Source organism: Leptonotus elevatus, chromosome 2 (assembly GCF_054856555.1).
Source record: "Leptonotus elevatus isolate MCC_2025b chromosome 2, RoL_Lele_1.0, whole genome shotgun sequence".
Taxonomy (NCBI): domain Eukaryota; kingdom Metazoa; phylum Chordata; class Actinopteri; order Syngnathiformes; family Syngnathidae; genus Leptonotus; species Leptonotus elevatus.
In genome coordinates, this window is record NC_141240.1 from 20,111,358 (window position 1) to 20,128,550 (window position 17,193).

General features: G+C 39.6%; 1 protein-coding gene across 3 annotated transcripts in view; it reads right to left on the bottom strand.

The window, feature by feature from the left end:
* Nucleotides 1-17,193, bottom strand: part of LOC147178761 (kalirin-like) — a 39,149-nt gene that overhangs the window by 8,784 nt on the left and 13,172 nt on the right. Inside the window, exons 28-45 of one of the 3 annotated variants that reach the window (XM_086070235.1) lie at nucleotides 16,941-17,123; nucleotides 16,422-16,546; nucleotides 16,024-16,090; nucleotides 14,865-14,974; nucleotides 14,732-14,801; nucleotides 14,557-14,646; nucleotides 14,283-14,375; nucleotides 14,108-14,219; nucleotides 13,727-13,917; nucleotides 13,539-13,640; nucleotides 13,321-13,475; nucleotides 12,402-12,504; nucleotides 11,153-11,314; nucleotides 10,871-11,039; nucleotides 7,670-7,723; nucleotides 6,869-6,972; nucleotides 579-710; nucleotides 48-161 (exon numbers count right to left, since the gene is read on the bottom strand). In XM_086070235.1, coding sequence (XP_085926361.1) covers nucleotides 48-161; nucleotides 579-710; nucleotides 6,869-6,972; nucleotides 7,670-7,723; nucleotides 10,871-11,039; nucleotides 11,153-11,314; nucleotides 12,402-12,504; nucleotides 13,321-13,475; nucleotides 13,539-13,640; nucleotides 13,727-13,917; nucleotides 14,108-14,219; nucleotides 14,283-14,375; nucleotides 14,557-14,646; nucleotides 14,732-14,801; nucleotides 14,865-14,974; nucleotides 16,024-16,090; nucleotides 16,422-16,546; nucleotides 16,941-17,123 — 2,136 coding nt within the window. Of the gene's footprint in view, nucleotides 1-47; nucleotides 162-578; nucleotides 711-6,868; nucleotides 6,973-7,669; nucleotides 7,727-10,870; nucleotides 11,040-11,152; nucleotides 11,315-12,401; nucleotides 12,505-13,320; nucleotides 13,476-13,538; nucleotides 13,641-13,726; nucleotides 13,918-14,107; nucleotides 14,220-14,282; nucleotides 14,376-14,556; nucleotides 14,647-14,731; nucleotides 14,802-14,864; nucleotides 14,975-16,023; nucleotides 16,091-16,421; nucleotides 16,547-16,940; nucleotides 17,124-17,193 lie in introns of all 3 variants that reach the window. The other 2 variants (XM_086070237.1, XM_086070234.1) reach the window with 2 other exon arrangements.

Below are 17,193 nucleotides of genomic sequence, written 5' to 3' on the forward strand. Positions count from 1 at the left end.
GAAACACACTGCAGCCAAGGAGTAAAAAAAAGTCATCAAATTATTACCGCAGTGTTGTTGGGATCTTTGATGATTTGCATAGGAGGCGGTAAAGGGGTGTGATTTTCTTCTTCTGGCTCCTCCTCTCCTCCGCTTTGTGCTGCCTCATCCTTCTTGGCCTTCTTTGCAAAAAAACAAAAAAAATCAAATCATCTGCTGTCTTTTTCCTTAATATAGGCCTACTATGAAAAATCTGTCTTTTTTTGTCTTTGAATTGAGGGTCAGCGGCATAGAAAATGGATTTTAAAAAGCGTTGATGCTAGCGGACTGACAGGCTAAGCTACTGTATGTGATTGTTTTCAATATACAAGGTGTAATTCTCCCTGTTTTAGTCAAAGCAAAAATCATGATAATTTAAAAAAAAGCGGCAGAGTGATGGTTCACATCTCATAACTCAAGTCACTTGTATCTCAAGGCACCACTGTTATCAGTCACTTTGTATTATTATTTTTTTAATGTCAATCAACAATATAAAGACTCAATGATACCCAGATTTTTGTCTTGTGTGTCCTTTCATTCTTTCTTGTGTGTGTTCCTACCATTGTAGAGTTCCCTGTGAGGGGCATAGCCACTTCCGGCCTGTTGTCCCGCCTCCTATTTCGAATTGGAGCTTTCTTCTGTCCATCTGCTTTTCCTTGACTCAATCTCCTAACAGGACTGGTCAACCAGCGCTGTGTTGTCACACACACACACATTACCTTCAAATTAGTCAGTGATTATAATAACTGGCGCGAGACCACCATGTTACGGGTCTGTAATCTGCCGTTTTGGTTTTTAGAGGTCATGCAGTAAAATGATTTTGAAATGATAGTAAAGTGCTTTGGGATTCTTAAATTATTTCCAAATTTTCATTATTCATGTCAGGGTTCATACTAGCTGGCTAACTAGCAAGATTCTGTCGATAGTTAGATATTGATGAGTTATTAACATTGTTTTTCAGTTTTAAATTATATTTTAGCCGTTTTAGATTTAGTTAACTCAGTATGGCTAAATGAATAGCATTTTTATGTGTCTCACACTCCTGAGAAAATAAGGGAGTGTATGGGTCTGGTATCTGTCTCTTCCGAAGGAGACGGGCCGATGTGTGATTGTTTTTCTCTAATCTGATTTATAGCTATGGGAACTTGCTGAACTTGCAGAAGGGCGCAAGTACTGTGTTGTGGGCTGATGGGAGGAGACTTGTAGTCTCCCACTATTTTGAATAAGTATTGATGTACCACGGAGGAGAAACAGACAACTGAGAGAACACGGCTTCAGTGTCATCAGCTTTTTGTCCCCAGAAGCTTCTGGTAATTAATAAATACCTTTGCAAAGGGACTTCTTCACAAGGATCTCACCATTCAGTTAATTGAACACGCAAAGAGTACAATACTTAATATTGTCTACTCTAACAAATTGTGACCCCGACGCTGAATTATAACGAATGGTCTCCTCCGTTGAACCGAACGGATGTGGAGCTAGATGCGGCGTTCGAGGACGGGCGGAACTTCTAGGCCTAAATAATTAAAGTACGGTAAGTGGAGACTGTTATCCACGTAGAGAGGTTCTGTCTGTTTTTGGGTCTGCTGCAACTGGTTTTTCGTCTCCCAAATTGTCTAAATTTTAAATGAGATCTGTGTGAACAAGTTATAGTTTGATGTCGTTAGAGAGTTGATAATTCAGACGATATTGAACTAAACACGTCGTGGAGTGGTGCGTTTAAAAGTGACGTAAATGCAGACTCGAAGAGATGAAGCTTTTTTGTACAGGAAGAAATAGCGGTTAATTTTTTGTTTTGTTTTGTTTTCGTCTCGCTATGAAGAATCCTTGGACCATAATATATATTGAATAAAAGGGTTTGCCGGATGACGTAAGAAGTCTTTCTTCTACTAAGGATCGCGAAGATTATGGTATGCGCTCTGCTTTTTTAGCAGTTTTGACCGGATTTGAGGACAAGTAACATAATTGTTCATGGCTCTTGGTGTGAAAGTTCTCGTACACGTAATATGTCTTTTATTTGAAAAAGCGCCTGTTTGAAATTGAACAGTATTGAGGGGTCCAGGTTGATTACAGCGATGATTGGATTTTGTATCACTGTATTTGCAATCGAGAGATTACGTGTAACTTTTGTTTTATTTTGTAGGCGCTTCTACAATATGTAGTTTTGAGGTCAGGATTCCCGTTTGAATTCCTTTTGTTCCACGGTTAAATTCGATGGTACGTGACAATTTCTTTAAAAAATAAGCGCCTTGCAAAAATTTTGCAATAAAGGGAGAACAGTTTAGCTCAGCGGGATTGGGTAACCGCTGTGTATAAACGAGAGGTCACGTAATTCTTATGTCTGTCTGTGTGTGGCCATATGTGTTAACATATTGAACTATTAATACTAAAAGTGAGACGTCACTGTATTAAAACCGAAAGTATACATCAAAAACTACAAACAAAATGGAGGCGATTTCGACCCGGATACAGAATGGTTTGTCCTGAATGCGCTTCCGGTTCAGGGAAAAATAAAAGCGTCGATGAACAATGAAAAAACGAACTGTGGATCGATTGTATAAAAAGCTTTCGCTGGACAAAATGGTATGTCAGACTTTTGTATTTTCTTTGTTGGTAATGGAAAAAGGCTGAATTTGATGCTAAAATGACTCCAGCATTTGTGGAGCAGTTTACGGGTGGTTTGTTCGAAGTTACCCGTTTACTGAAATCACCGTATAAAACTGCAGTTTGAATGCTATAAGATTTGTAGACAACGAATTGATAGAATAACACCGTTTATTATTTTATAATGACTGAAGAGTGTGTGCGTATGCATTTGAGTGTGTGACCTAGCTTCTAAAAAGGTGGGGGCTATTATTGTTATTGTGTGTGAGAAATGTGTATATGGGGATTTTGTTTGTTTTTCTTCAATATTTTAACTAAGTTTGGTGTTGTTTTGTGTGAGATGAGACTGTTGTGATAGTGGCGTTTGTTTTATTAATGGGAATATAATAAAATAGGTTTTGCGATTTATAATGTTAAGATTCCCCCCCCCCCCCCGTTTCTAGGTTAAAAAAAAAAAAGTGGGGGCTGGGCTGTGCGCTGTGAGCATAATGTGTCCTCGTAATGGGACTCTTTCTTTGTCAAAATAGTAAGAGAGGAATGATAAACAATATAAAATAAGTAATATTATTTGAAAGATATTGTTGAGTTTTTGAAAAAAGAATATTAAATTAGTGTTTTATTTTTATTTTTTATTTTTTATTTTTTTTAGTGACTGAGCTAATAAATTTTTACACTTTAATGATTGATGACGATGGTTAATTTGTTAACTTTCCCTTTTCGGGACAAATGAATAAAGAGTAATGATAAAATAATGGCATTTTGTTTGAGCTATGTTGAGTTGATATAATTATGCCTATATCTTTATAGCTGTGGCTGGAAGTAAGATAGTTGAATAAGGAGTTATGAATGTTTTTGGAATTGACATGTTGATAATGATTTTTAATATTTGTTTTTTTTCCTGAGTGTGTCATTTCAGAAACTGATGTTTGAAAAAAAAAAGAAATGAATAAAGAGGCTGTGTTTTTTACGAAACATTTTTGAGAAAGCAGGGAGTGAACTGTCTTGCTATGATCCCATATCCTCAGTCTGGCATTTTTAATGCATTGTATCAACGAGTGTGCATTTTTTTTGATCAGGTGAGCTCTCAGAAAGACTGTGTGTCATCGGATCCACATTGCAGACTGTGTCTGAATGGATGTGGCAGAGATCAAAGGTCAAAAGCCGCAGAGCAACAGTCTTCTCGTCCTGTGCCTAAGAAAAACATGATGTTCAAATTCCTCAATGCCCAGTGACAGTGTATACGCCTCATTCTAGTGACTTCTCCCCTATGGCTGTTTTGCATCCAGAGGAAATCTAAATGCCTGCTCTGAACATTGCTGCCACAGCAGCCGCCATGCTGGCCAGGACTGAACATTGACAACAGCTGCCGTCCTGCCTTTTGCTGGGGGTCTGGACTGAGAAAGTTGGTGGTCGGAATGAGATGTGATCCATTCAGTAAAATGCTGCACGGTGTATGCAGGGCATTTTTAATGTGTTGAGTGGGGAACTGTGATCTATAGCAATATATTTCAGAAAATTATAAACGACATATGTGAATTTGAAATGAGGGATTGAGAAAATTTATTTCAATCTATAGCCTACTAAATTTTTGCCTATATTTTTGGGAGAATCAGTTTCTGAATTGGTACAATGGGAATTTTATTAATATGATATGATATGATATATTTTTATTTTCCCCGTGAGGAACTTTTTTGGACTTCGTCCAGCTGCAGCTATAGTATAAAATAAATAATAGAATAAAATGAGTAGTAACAAGTAAAAGACTAACTAAGAGTTTGATGGCTAAGTTTGATTTTTTTTTTTTTAACAGCACTGTGATTTATAAATCCCAGAAATATTTTGTGTGCTGTGTTTTTTATGAGCCCCGCTAATATGTGAAAGATTAGCAGTTTGAAGATGATTTTTAGTTTGATTAAATCTAGGAAATGGTAGATATTTGTAAATTTTGTGTGATTTTATCCTCAGCCCCACTAATCTGTAAAAGAGGTGAGGTTGATTGGCAATTTAAATAATTTTCGGGACTCTAGGAGAATTAGAGTAATATGGTTACTTCTATTTTTTATGGTCCCAAAGTCATCATATATTAGTGTCTTAAGTTGTATTTGCTTATACTCAGTTTTATAGTGTTTTGTAGCTCTTTTGTTTATCTCATGGCCTGATTTAGAGGGTTGAGTTATTTATGACGTTTTTTGAGTTATGTGGTCTCTATTTTGTCCTCCCTTTATCTTGACGTGTTTGAAAAAATCAGTGGATCTTTGTCAAATGAGGGAGTTTATGTTTAAGAATTTAACCAATGTAGACGAGTTAGAAAATTAAAATCAAACTTAAAAAACGAAATTAAAAAGGTTGTGGGGTATCGGCCTACACTCCAATTGACAGGATGAGTTTGAAAGTGATAATCCACAGTTTGAATATGAAGAAATCTACCAGAGGAAATCGATCGCAAAGTAAGTCTGAAGCAAGCAAGGACAATAATGCATATTCGCCGAATGAAGGTAATTATATTATATTATATCTTTTATCTCAGAATCACATTTGAAAAATGTAATGTTTGGAGCCCAGTGTTTGCAAAAGAGTATAGATAATATGAATATATGTGAGTTTTTCCCGGCATGCCAGGATTCGGCCGGTCATGGGATTCTGGGAAGAGAATAAGAGATATGAAAGGCACAGTTATGCAAATTTAGAACAAATTTAGTTATGGTAAAAAAAAAATAATTACCTATTATTGAATAAAACTTATTTGAAAGATAAATATTTATAAGCTCTGTCTTATATTAATGAATGAGCGAATGTCATTCAACTCAATCAAAGGCTGGGCTCTATTTTAATGTCACAAAAATAGATCTTTTCCTGTTCCAACAGCACAGGACCTACGGATCTTAACCAAATAACATTTACTAATCCCAACTAACAAAAACTATCAGGGTTTTTTCCTCCAAATAAAATTTATGTGAGTTTATGAGAAACTAAAAATGAAAAGTTTCTTCACTCAGGAGAACGGCCCCAGGGGGTTGGTGAGGAAATCTTGTGCAGTTCTCTGCACAGAGAAAATTCCACATCTGGTCTACAAGGCTTCCGGAGACGTGCCAGGCTCGGCTATCTCATCAACTGATGATCATCAATCTTATCACCTCCGACCTGGAGCCACGTCAGCTGACCCAGTGATCGTTCTGGAGCGGCCGTTTCGACATCATTCGACACCGTTTGAGGACATCAGTCAACGGATCAAGTCAAGTGCCTTTTCTTGGGCAATCATTCAAAGAAGAGTCACATTTTTCGGACAGAATAATCCCGGTGACCAATCGAAGAATTTGGGTAGTCTACCCCAGATTCTTAAAGAAGAAAAAGAACTATTGCGTCACTTTTTTCATTCAACAAAACTTCATCACAAGATGACTTCAAAGAACACATATTCGTCTGCCGATACATTGCGACACTTTTTAATGAACAACATTTTATGTTAAGCCTCACATATGCTATGCTTATTCCACTAAAAATCTTTTAAATGTATCAAATTGTTTTTTAATGTCATGTGATTGCTAAACTACCTCCTCTTCTGCTAAAGGGATGTTTTAAGGATAATTATTTTTATCACACAACCATTGAAAAAAAATGTTTTAATGTGTTGAGCTCTTACGAGCTCAAATGAGGGAATGATGAGTTATTAACATTGTTTTTCAGTTTTAAATTATATTTTAGCCGTTTTAGATTTAGTTAACTCAGTATGGCTAAATGAATAGCATTTTTATGTGTCTCACACTCCTGAGAAAATAAGGGAGTGTATGGGTCTGGTATCTGTCTCTTCCGAAGGAGACGGGCCGATGTGTGATTGTTTTTCTCTAATCTGATTTATAGCTATGGGAACTTGCTGAACTTGCAGAAGGGAGGAGAGAGGGATTTTTTTGTTTATACTGTGTTGTGGGCTGATGGGAGGAGACTTGTAGTCTCCCACTATTTTGAATAAGTATTGATGTACCACGGAGGAGAAACAGACAACTGAGAGAACACGGCTTCAGTGTCATCAGCTTTTTGTCCCCAGAAGCTTCTGGTAATTAATAAATACCTTTGCAAAGGGACTTCTTCACAAGGATCTCACCATTCAGTTAATTGAACACGCAAAGAGTACAATACTTAATATTGTCTACTCTAACAATATCAAGAAAGATATAGCGTGAATCTGAGTCTGGTGGAGTTACTGCATGTGTAACTAATCTCATCAGAAGTGACCTCAAGTCCTCTTTACCTTCAAGGTGTTTCCTGTCCCTGAGCCACTACGTTTTGGTGCTGGTGAACTGGCAGCGCCCCCTGGAGTCCCACCCACATTGGTGACTACAGTGGACGTCCCACCTGGGAGGAAAGAAGAGGTAAGGTCATAAGTCTCATATCATCAAGTTTGAGGCAAGTCACAAGTTACTGGCAAAAATCAAGAAAAGTCAATTCATTACTTGGGTTGTCATAAGTCAAGTAATAAAATCTTGTTGAATCACCTCCTATCTTTTAATCATATATTTGTAATAGCTCCAAAGACTTAATTGCATGCTCAGTTAAAACTGTTATCAATGAGTTGATGAAGTTGATATAATAGCTTACGTGTCTTTGTGGGGTTTCTATCAATGGATGAAGTTAGATGTAGTTGTTTCTTAACTTTAAGTTGCAAGCCTTGAATGTTGCCAAGCCGGTTGAATTAATGAAAAACAGAATCATTGAATCTAAATGTTATAATTTTTGGAACTCCCTCCATGGTACTTGCTTTATCAAGTGGTGTAGTCTGCACTTTGAATCATAGCCCACTGGTGGTGGGCTGTCAATGTGGAAGTTCACTTGCACAATACAAAAAAAAAAAAACTAGTAAAAACAAATGGCACAGTATCTTGAAAATCCTGACTTTTAAATGTAAACAAGCAAGACAGGTAGTTCAAGTTGAATCTTTTCATAACTTTTAGACAAGCAAGTCCCAAGTCCTAAAACTGGCAACATAAGACTGACAAGTCATGTGACACAAGTCATGTGACCAGGTAGTAGTTCATTTTCTATTGTGTCTTACTTTGAGTGGGTTGAGCGTGCAATGCAACTGTCTCAGGGGTTAATGGTCCAGAATCTGCTGAGGCAAACACACACAGATACAAACACTTAAAGCGAAAAGTATTTATGACAAATAATGTATCTTTGTTCATCGATCTACAGAATGCCAGCAACGTATAGTGGCAAGCAGACCAATTAAATTCTCTTCCAGTCCACGGCCAAAGGTATGATCTCACAAAAACCAGTATGTTTTTTGTAAATATATGAGATGCACTGAATACATGACACTTTTAAATGTAATGTACAGTGTGAATTACTGTACAGTCATAATATCTATACCACTGGCAACAAAAGTTAGTACACCCCCAAAGTGAAAATGTCAAATTCCCCCCCCCACCTTGGTGTTATGTCACTCGTTAGTGTTACAAGGTCTCAGGTGTACAAAGGGAGCAGGTGTGTTCAATTAAGTATTATCACTCTCACACTCACTCATACTGGTCATTGGAATTTCAATATGATGAGGATCCGATACAAAGAATTGTTACTCTTAGAATTATTTTTATTTTTTTACAAAAACGTGACAGTTGTACTCACTGTTCTGAGATACTAGCATATGGTATATACTACCCCATGTATCCACCAAGACATTTTTGTCTGGTGCACCATGAACTTTTAAAAATGTTCATAAAGGAAAACAATGGCACATCTGCATACATCAGATGTATGTGACACATTGATTCACACAGAGGTAGAAACCTGCGTGTCCAGTTTAACACGCCTGAAACATTCCTGCTACACGTCAACACACACTGGTTTCGCTGTAAATGTTTAACCAGCTCACCCACAAAACACTTCAGTATCGGACCCACCTCGCTCGTCCTCACATGTAATCCAGCCCCACACCACAGAACAATCCCAGCATGCACTTCTGCCGCGCCGCATGCTTCAGTGCGCATCCATGTGGACAAAGTAGACGTCAGGGAGACCCACAGAGAAGCGACACGGTCGTTGTGAACAGCTAGACCCAAGTCCAGAGGAGTACGGGTCAGGGGGCGGGGCTTAGCCGAAGAGGCGGAGTGTAGAGGTTGAGTGTGGCTTGTGATGAGTTGTGATTAGTTGGTTAGTGACAACAAGGAAACTAAAGTGCTTTAAACTAGGTTGATGACATCATGTGAAATTGATGATTAAGGAACTGGAAAAAAAATCCATTCATCCATTTTCTATAGTGCTTCTTTTCACGAGGGTCATAGGGGAGCTAGAGCCTATCCCAGTTTACGTTGCGATGAGAGGCAGGTTACACCCTCGATTGGTCGCCAGCCAGTCGCTGGGGACATGAAGACAAACAATTGCTCACACCTATGAACAATTTAAAGCAAGGATGTCCAAACTTTAAATTTAAATAAGAAGGGTCAACAAACCATATTTAAAGTCTAAAATCAGCTTAAAGTGGAAGGCAATTGAAAAAAAATCTGCACAATATTATGTTCTATATGCCCCCAGTAGTCTAAACACAGTATTCTGATTCAGATTGCATTTGTGGAATATGATTTTTTTTTATCCATCTCAGGTGGTGGCCATTTTGCCACTCGCTGACCACTGAAAATGACATCAGAGTGACCAAACCCAGAAAACAGGTGAGCAGTGATTGGTCAGTCGTTACTAACTGCGCCCTGAGCAAATGTGATGTAATTAAATGGCCGCCATCTGAGATGAATCAAAACGGATGGATTTTGCTGCTTAATTCATATTCCACAAACTCAATATTAATCTGAATGCTGTGTTTAGACTAGTGGCGGCACATAAAATATATTGTTGTAAAGATTTACTACATTCAAATGTGTTTACAATTATTAATAAAAGAAAACTGTGGATTTTTTTACAATTAATTTTTTTTAATTAAAGTGAGATAACTTGTTACATTAAATGTAATTTAAGGGGTGAGGAGGTGGAGTGGTGGAGGGTGACATCATTCACGTCCCCGCGGAGTAGCGGACATGTGGCGTGCACTTAAGATCGTGCATATACTCGCACGCCCATCATGAACGAGCCTGACATAGATGCTGCAGTTACGCTTTGGGCCAGAGGTGGCAGTCGCGAGTGAAAAAGTGACAAACTGCACAAAGATCCTTTAAGTCAGATGTGGTAAGTTGTTCCATTCACACGTATTTAAAATTCAAAAAACATCTTTCTTGGGTCTCAATCCACTATCAGCCCTTACCCTCACCCCACATTCCAAAAACGTGTACATTATGTTAATTGAGAACAATAAATTGCCCATAAGTTGGCACATGCCTATATTGTATTTATGGAACAAAAACCTATTTTTTTTTATTTATTTTTTTACTAGCTAAACCGAGAGTTCAGATGTTGATCAGCAGATTTCTTGTGACTGAATGTGACTGATCGGTGTTTATTCTTTGTTTTGTGTGTGTGTTTTTTTGTAGTCGATGCTAAGGTGATGGTAGTTTAGTAGCTAAACCCACACCGCAAACCCACTGGGTTGCCGGTGCGCGAAAGTTGTGGACTTGTATGAACCGGTCCGTGGTGGAAAAAAGGTTGGGGACCACTGGTTTAGTTGACTGATTATGTTATTTATCCACAGATCGGATGTTGTTATCCATTTCTAGATGCCATACATGTAACTCTTGCATGCAATATTTCAGGCTTGCATGTCCTGACAAAGCAACAAGCGTGATGAATCTTTAATGTTGAGTTGCTCTGAAATATTTAGAGCAGTGATTCTCAACTCGTGGGTCGGGACCCAAAAAGGGGTCACGGATTCATTATGAGTGGTAGCAAAAAATGGCAGGGGGTCCTTGGTTTATGACAGTACCGATATACATCTTTGTTTAAAGCCATACGTTGTGTAATTGTGAGATTTAACTTAATTTAGGCGGTAACGGTTGCAAGTGTCATCCTAAGCTTTAGATTCTTAACAGTGTGCTTTGAAAGGCACTTTGAACATGTAAGCATAGTGCAGTTATATTTAGAAATATTATCCATCTTCTCAGATACATGTTCTTTATTTTTCTTAACTTAAACAAAAATATGGTTCCCGGGGTGACAACAATTGAACCGCTAATTTATAGAACGCAGCCAGAGACAGGAAAGGCCCTCAATATACACTGTGTTGACCAAAACGTCTCAACAGGAAGTCAAACGGACAGCCAATAGGGGAAATGGGTGCGGGGGTAGGAGAATCCGGGTTCCTGAAGACACTCACCCTTCCCAGAGCTCGGCAGCGAGGATGAATTGGAGGCACTGAAGGAGGTGGTGCTGATGCAGGAGGGGGCGTTGCCTGAGGAGGCAGGGGACGCCGGGACCAGTGTTTCCATATCGGCAGCACTGTGCGAATGCGACAGGCAGAGGGCGCTCATCGGCAACAAGCCCTCCTGGTGGGAAAACGCAGTCACGATCAATACTTGACATCAACGGCGGTTTCTGCCATGTGCATTATGTGCGGCCACACAAGGTGGACCGCCACAAATGTGTCTGAGCCTCTTACCTGTTGCGGAGTTTGATCGGTGGTTCTGACCAGACACCAGCCGGGTCGCTCCGCTGAGCGTTCCACTAGCTCCACAGTCTGACCGCAGCGTACACTGAGCTCGCCAGGTGATCCAGAGGAGAAATCTAGCAACACCACCACTAACTCGCAGCCTCCCGACAGCTAGAAGCAGGGACACAAACATGAAGATGGATTATTGCAAAGGCCCAGTTTGTACAGAATCCGACCCATCCTGCAAAAATGAAACACATTCAGTGGTGGGAAGTAACAACGTACATACAGTTCGTTAATGTCGTTAAGTATATTTTTCTGAAGGCTTTTGCAAGTTACTCTCAAATATCATCGCTCAGATTTTTCTAGCGTGTGCGCCTTGGCCACCTAGGGGCAGTATTATAAAGATTGTATGGGGTCAGTACTCAGTAACTCAACTCAATATTATTTATAAAGCACTTTAAAACAACCATCGCTGCATACAAAGTGCTGTACATGGAGTAAAAATCAGTCATGCAATAGAGACAGGTAAAGCAAAATAACAAAAAATAAATTAATAAATATCATAAGTAGGTAAATAAACAAGTAAATCAAATTAATAATACAAGACAAATCATAAGCAGGTCAAAGGGAAAAAAAAGGCAGAATAATTGCTTGTATTTCAAAAGTCGGCTCGCTCATACAGTATCTTCCAACATTTTTGTTTGGTGATGTGCTGTAATATTCTTTATATGTAAAATATGTGCCTTGGCTCAAAAAACAGCTGGGAAACACTATTATGGTGTTCGTGAAGTGGCCCCCACACCCCGCCCACCGAACACACCCCTACTCAGTCCGTGCCAAAATTGACCTGCATAAAATTGGTCCCTGGTACAAAAACGTTAGGGGCTACTGGTCTACAAGTGAAGTAGAAATTCAGAATCTGCTTGGCTGTCTTGAGACTGTTTTATATGTTCATTGGTTAAAAGCTGCGAGATGAAATTTCTTCACCAATGATCAGCCACTCTAAAAGAAGAAATAAAAGACACAGAAGATTTGATATAAGTTGAGATAAACTCACTGTCACATAAAGAAATAAAAACATACCTCTGCAGCAGAGCAACGACGTGAAGTTGTCTTGAACAGTGAGACCATGAAGGGAGGAAACCCCCTCACACACAAACACGCACACATAAACACGCGTGCACACACCCAGCTGCAGCAGTGATGAGGTCATTGCACACACGCCTCTCACACAGTGTTTGTGACTGAGCGCTACCTTGTCGCTGTCTGCGGTGTTTTGGGATGTTCGGGAGGCGATGGAAACTGTGTCGGGCTGACTGCTGGCGTCACCCAAGCTGTCAGCGTCCTCGCTGGTCTCTCTGTCAAACAGGAAGTGTAAACATTTTTGTCAAGCAGCCATTCTCAAAGTGTCGAAAGCTGGCTCCCTGTTGTGGAACACAGGGCTGGGCTATATGACCTGAAATTTAGATCACGGTATAAGTTGAAGCCATTCACGGTAATGGTATAAACTTCTGAATCGGTTTTCTAGTCTATTAGCTAAACTATGTTGATATAATAAGTTAAACAGTCAGGCAAAACTTCTGTTAAAAGCCTACTGGACCACCTAAGAACTTATTAAGGTTATTCTGAATTTCACTTTAGCTTAGCAGTTAGCATGGCTTCTCAAATTCTCGTTTTACTTCAGTGATAACAATACTTGTCAAAAGTGTAGCTTAATCATCGAGATGAATGTGAGGATAAGTGAATTAGAGATCATTTGTATCACAGTAGTTCTTAGCCGCGTCAGCTTATAACTGGTGTGAAGCAAGTTAACCTTTTTTGACCCAAGATCTACTTTTATATACTTATATACACTTTACTATACTTTTTTTTAGGAATAAAATCTGTCTTGTTTTTGATGAACACTACTGTGTATCATTATTGGTTATTATAGTGGTACTTGGTCCAAAAAGTTTGCTAGCCACAGCTGTTAACGTTTGTGGAATGCGCTTAGTGAAAACGTCAGCAGGGATGGGCATACTAATAAATTAATAGAGAGCAACATGGAACACTAGTGGCGAGGATAATGGTGTCCAAAGTCTGAACCCAGATATAAATATATGAAATAAATATTTAAAAAACAACAACAATTGATTATTTGCCCATTGTAGGTAACAGGGCAAATGCATGCTGACCTGCGTGTGATACTGCGTTGACGCCCAAGAGTCAGATTGGGTGTTTTTGGAAGGGGGATGGGCTCCCTCAGTGCCCCCCGCAGGTGACCCCGCCTCTCCTGGATCACCTGGCGAATGCTGCGGACCCACTCCTGCTTCAGCTCCAAGGACGATGCCTAGCGGGAGAGCGCGACAGGTTCAATGAAAGAAACGAACCAACAGCCTGAACATTGATTTACCTTCAGAACCGTCTTGTTGTCCGAAGTCGGCGTCCTTCCAACCCAAAGAGCAAATTTACAAGGATCCCCTTCGATGTGCTCAGTCACACCAAGTTCTGATGTCTGACACGGATGGACAAAACAGTCATTAGCATAGGCCCAATACAGTTGTCTCCCTGTAGGCTATGCCTAATGGTAGCAAGTGTTACCCTCAAGCGGCTCTTGTAAAGGTATTTGGTTCGTCCCGACGAATCTTTCATTTCCTTGCTGAAGATGAGTGACAGCTCAAACAGGAAGAGATGCCGGTCACGCCCCTTCCTGATGAGGGACTTTGGTTCCCAAACGAGAAAGGAGTCCTGCAGCAGAAGCTCCCCTTGCACCTCAAGGCCCTCTTCAAGACCTGATGACATGAAGGTGCAATTAACCTGCGTATCCTCCTTTTATCATTCCATTCATACATCAAAATAATAGCTTTGTGTTCAATTAAAAAGGCCCAGATTGAACACTATGTAAATTTGTCAGAAAATTGAGGGATCAATATTTCAGTATAGAGTAAGAACAACTGACTGCTGCCACGAGGGTTAGGGTACCTTCTAGCATGCTGACGTGCATAGCATCGTTAGCTCTCTTGGGAACACTCAGCATGACATCCAGGCCTTCCTTGATCTCGCCTTTCCCTTCTTCGCAGCACGCTAACAACTCCTGCAAAAATGCACGTGTCAAAATGGAGCCAATGGTCAGTTACATAGTGTTTCACCAGCTCACCTTCAGCAGCAGTTGATACTTAGTTATCCTCTGAACGGGTTTGATGAGCGCTGATGAGATGGAGTTAGCGAGCCCGTGTCTCCTCTGGACCTCCTGCAAAACCAACCAGACTGGAAACTAGCACTGGTCTTAATCAATCTGGACGGTCGGAGACTGAGGCAAAACCGAGACAAGACAAGTCTGGAGTGTCACAACACTACCGGAAACTCAATCTGTTGGATCTGGACAACTGTTGTATGTAAAAAAAAAAAGAAAAGAAAAAAAAAGGCAGTACCTCAAAGAAGCCAGCACCATGCTGCTGGATCAACAAGCTGGAGTCTGGCTTGTTCCTGCAATAGGTCACGTACATGTGGAACTTGTCAGCCTAAGAGAAGGAACACGAACACACTTAAGGGTGGGATACATGATCAAGTGTTTTTGTTTTTTACTGTCAAAGTAAATGTGGTTACCCAGGTGACGAAACAATGTCCCACATCTTCCGGAAGTTGCTCGTAGTTCTCCAGCTCCTTCAGGAAAATACTAGAATAGACATCGCTCTGTCAGACATACAAACATAAACAGTCTTTTGTACTGATTTTGTACCTGTTATGGAACTCGTAGATATCCTGGATGTTCCCGAACACCACATCATCCCTGTTGCTAAGTCCAGATGGGACGTCTTCAGAGCCACTCGTCATCTCCCACATGTATGTCTGCAGCAGATCAAGTCACACATTAAGGAAGTGTCACGTTTGTGCCAGTCGTAGGAAGTAATCAAGTACAAATAATTCATTGCTGTACTCAAGTCGATTTTTCAGGTATTAATATTTCACTTGATTTATTATTCTGACAATTAAGCTAAAATAGACATTCCCCATCCATGGCCATATTTAAGGGAATTGTTTGATGTTGTCATCTCTAAGAATGATTCGTGGCCAATACTTTGTGTTTTGTGCTTTTGGTTCAACCCCTCAGGAAGAAGAAAATATTTAGCAAACTATCCACCGCAACTGAAAATAGTAATTTGTCTATAAATTGTTGTAAGTACAGCTCTGCAAATGAGCTAAGACTCCTTATGCATTCTCTGACAATGAGAGCACCTTCGCCACCTACTGTAGTGGATGTGCAATTACATTTCATTGTAGTACGGCAAAAAACAAAAACAAAACATGCATTACATTATGTATTACACCGCAGCCCAAGGCATGCCCGGCTGCCTATTTAAGGACTGTGCTAGCCTAAAAAGCTCCAGCTTAAAAAATTCTAATATGAAAAACATACAGCAACAACTATTATTTTGTATCATTTGAATAAAGTTAGCAAAGCTATGAAAACAGTTGCTTTGATGGCATAAGAGTTTTTTTCTTCTTCTCAGTATGTCCAACATGGGAACATGTAAGTGAATAAAAGTGGGAAATTATTTTCAATGTAGAGATGTTTTTTTTCCATGCCAAATTATCAAAACAGGTCTAGTACATAAGAATGCCAAAATATATTTTTACTTTTGTACTTGAGTACATTTAAGAATCTATTTTGTGTGCAAATCAGTTTTTTGTCTATTATATTTAATGACTGTAAACATTTATTTTTACTTTAGTACTCATCAAAGAGTGTACTTGTTTTTCCACACACATTTAATTCAATGCCTTTAACAGTCCTTTTTTATTCTTCAATTCTCTGTGCTTCAATTTAATGACAGAGTGTGAGTGCTTTTACCACCTCCAGCTGTAATGTTAGCTGTGCAAATTAAATTGAGCAGTACCTCAATGCATTCTTGAAGGTCTCGGACGTAGACTCTCTCAGTCTGCAGCAGCTCCGCCATTATGTACCTGCAGCACACACTTGTCAGAAAACATGGTTCTTATAATAAGTAACACTTCAAACAATATTAAACTACATGTTCATCGAAAAATAAGGCAGAGGCTCTATTCGTAAAAACGATCATTGGTATAATTGTAAAGCCCCTGTAACATCATGTACAGCTTGAACATTAAAACTGCACTTAAATTGAGGATTAAAAAAAACTGGAGTTAAATAAATGAAATGCATTGCACATAAGCTAAATGAAAATTCTACCTAAATCAATATTACGGTAAAAGATTAAACGTAACACTTTGAGAATGACTGCTCTAAGGTAATGACTACCAAATAGTTACTCACTCTTTTTTGCGGGCTGAGCGCCTCTTCTCATCGCTGACCTGGTGGCTGGGGTCTGACAGATTGACTTCAGGGTCCGAGTCAGACAGACTGTTGGGAATCAGCTCGAGTTCCAAGTCCTTGTTGTCCTAATGGGAAAAAGAAACATCCTGTTTATGCTCTTTATCATCTATCCATTTATTTAACACGCTATTTTTATGTTTGGGCAAGAGGTAAGGTCAGTGTTTCCCACACCATGTTAGTACTTGGGTGGGCCACCCAAGTAAACTGGCCACCACCCAAGAAGTTTTCAAGAAAATTTATTTTAAAAAATATATATAAAAAAAATACAAAAGTTTTGCGACCAGATATACCGCATGCAATGTTAGTTCGCCGTCATTTTGTGGAACGTGAGGAACGTGTCGCTAGCACAGTAGATGAACAAAGATACATTATTTGCAATAAATAATTAATCATTTTCAGCCCAATTAGGTGAAATGTCTACGATGTGATTGATTGAAAATGTTTTGACGCTGACGGTACCTGTGAGCATCCTCCCAGCGCCGTCTCCAGCAGGTGGCGATACTGGCCCATCCTGACGGTGAAGTCCCGGTACCGTTTATCCACGGCGGAAACACAACGGCGAAGCTCCAGGCGGTGGGCGTGGCCTTTAGTTAGCATGCTCTCAGCCAATTGGATGAGCAAGTGAACCTTCTCCTGGGTGTGCTGAAGACATGGCAGATGGCATCACAGGTTTAATATCGTCATATTTACACAACATTCCAAGTAACAGACA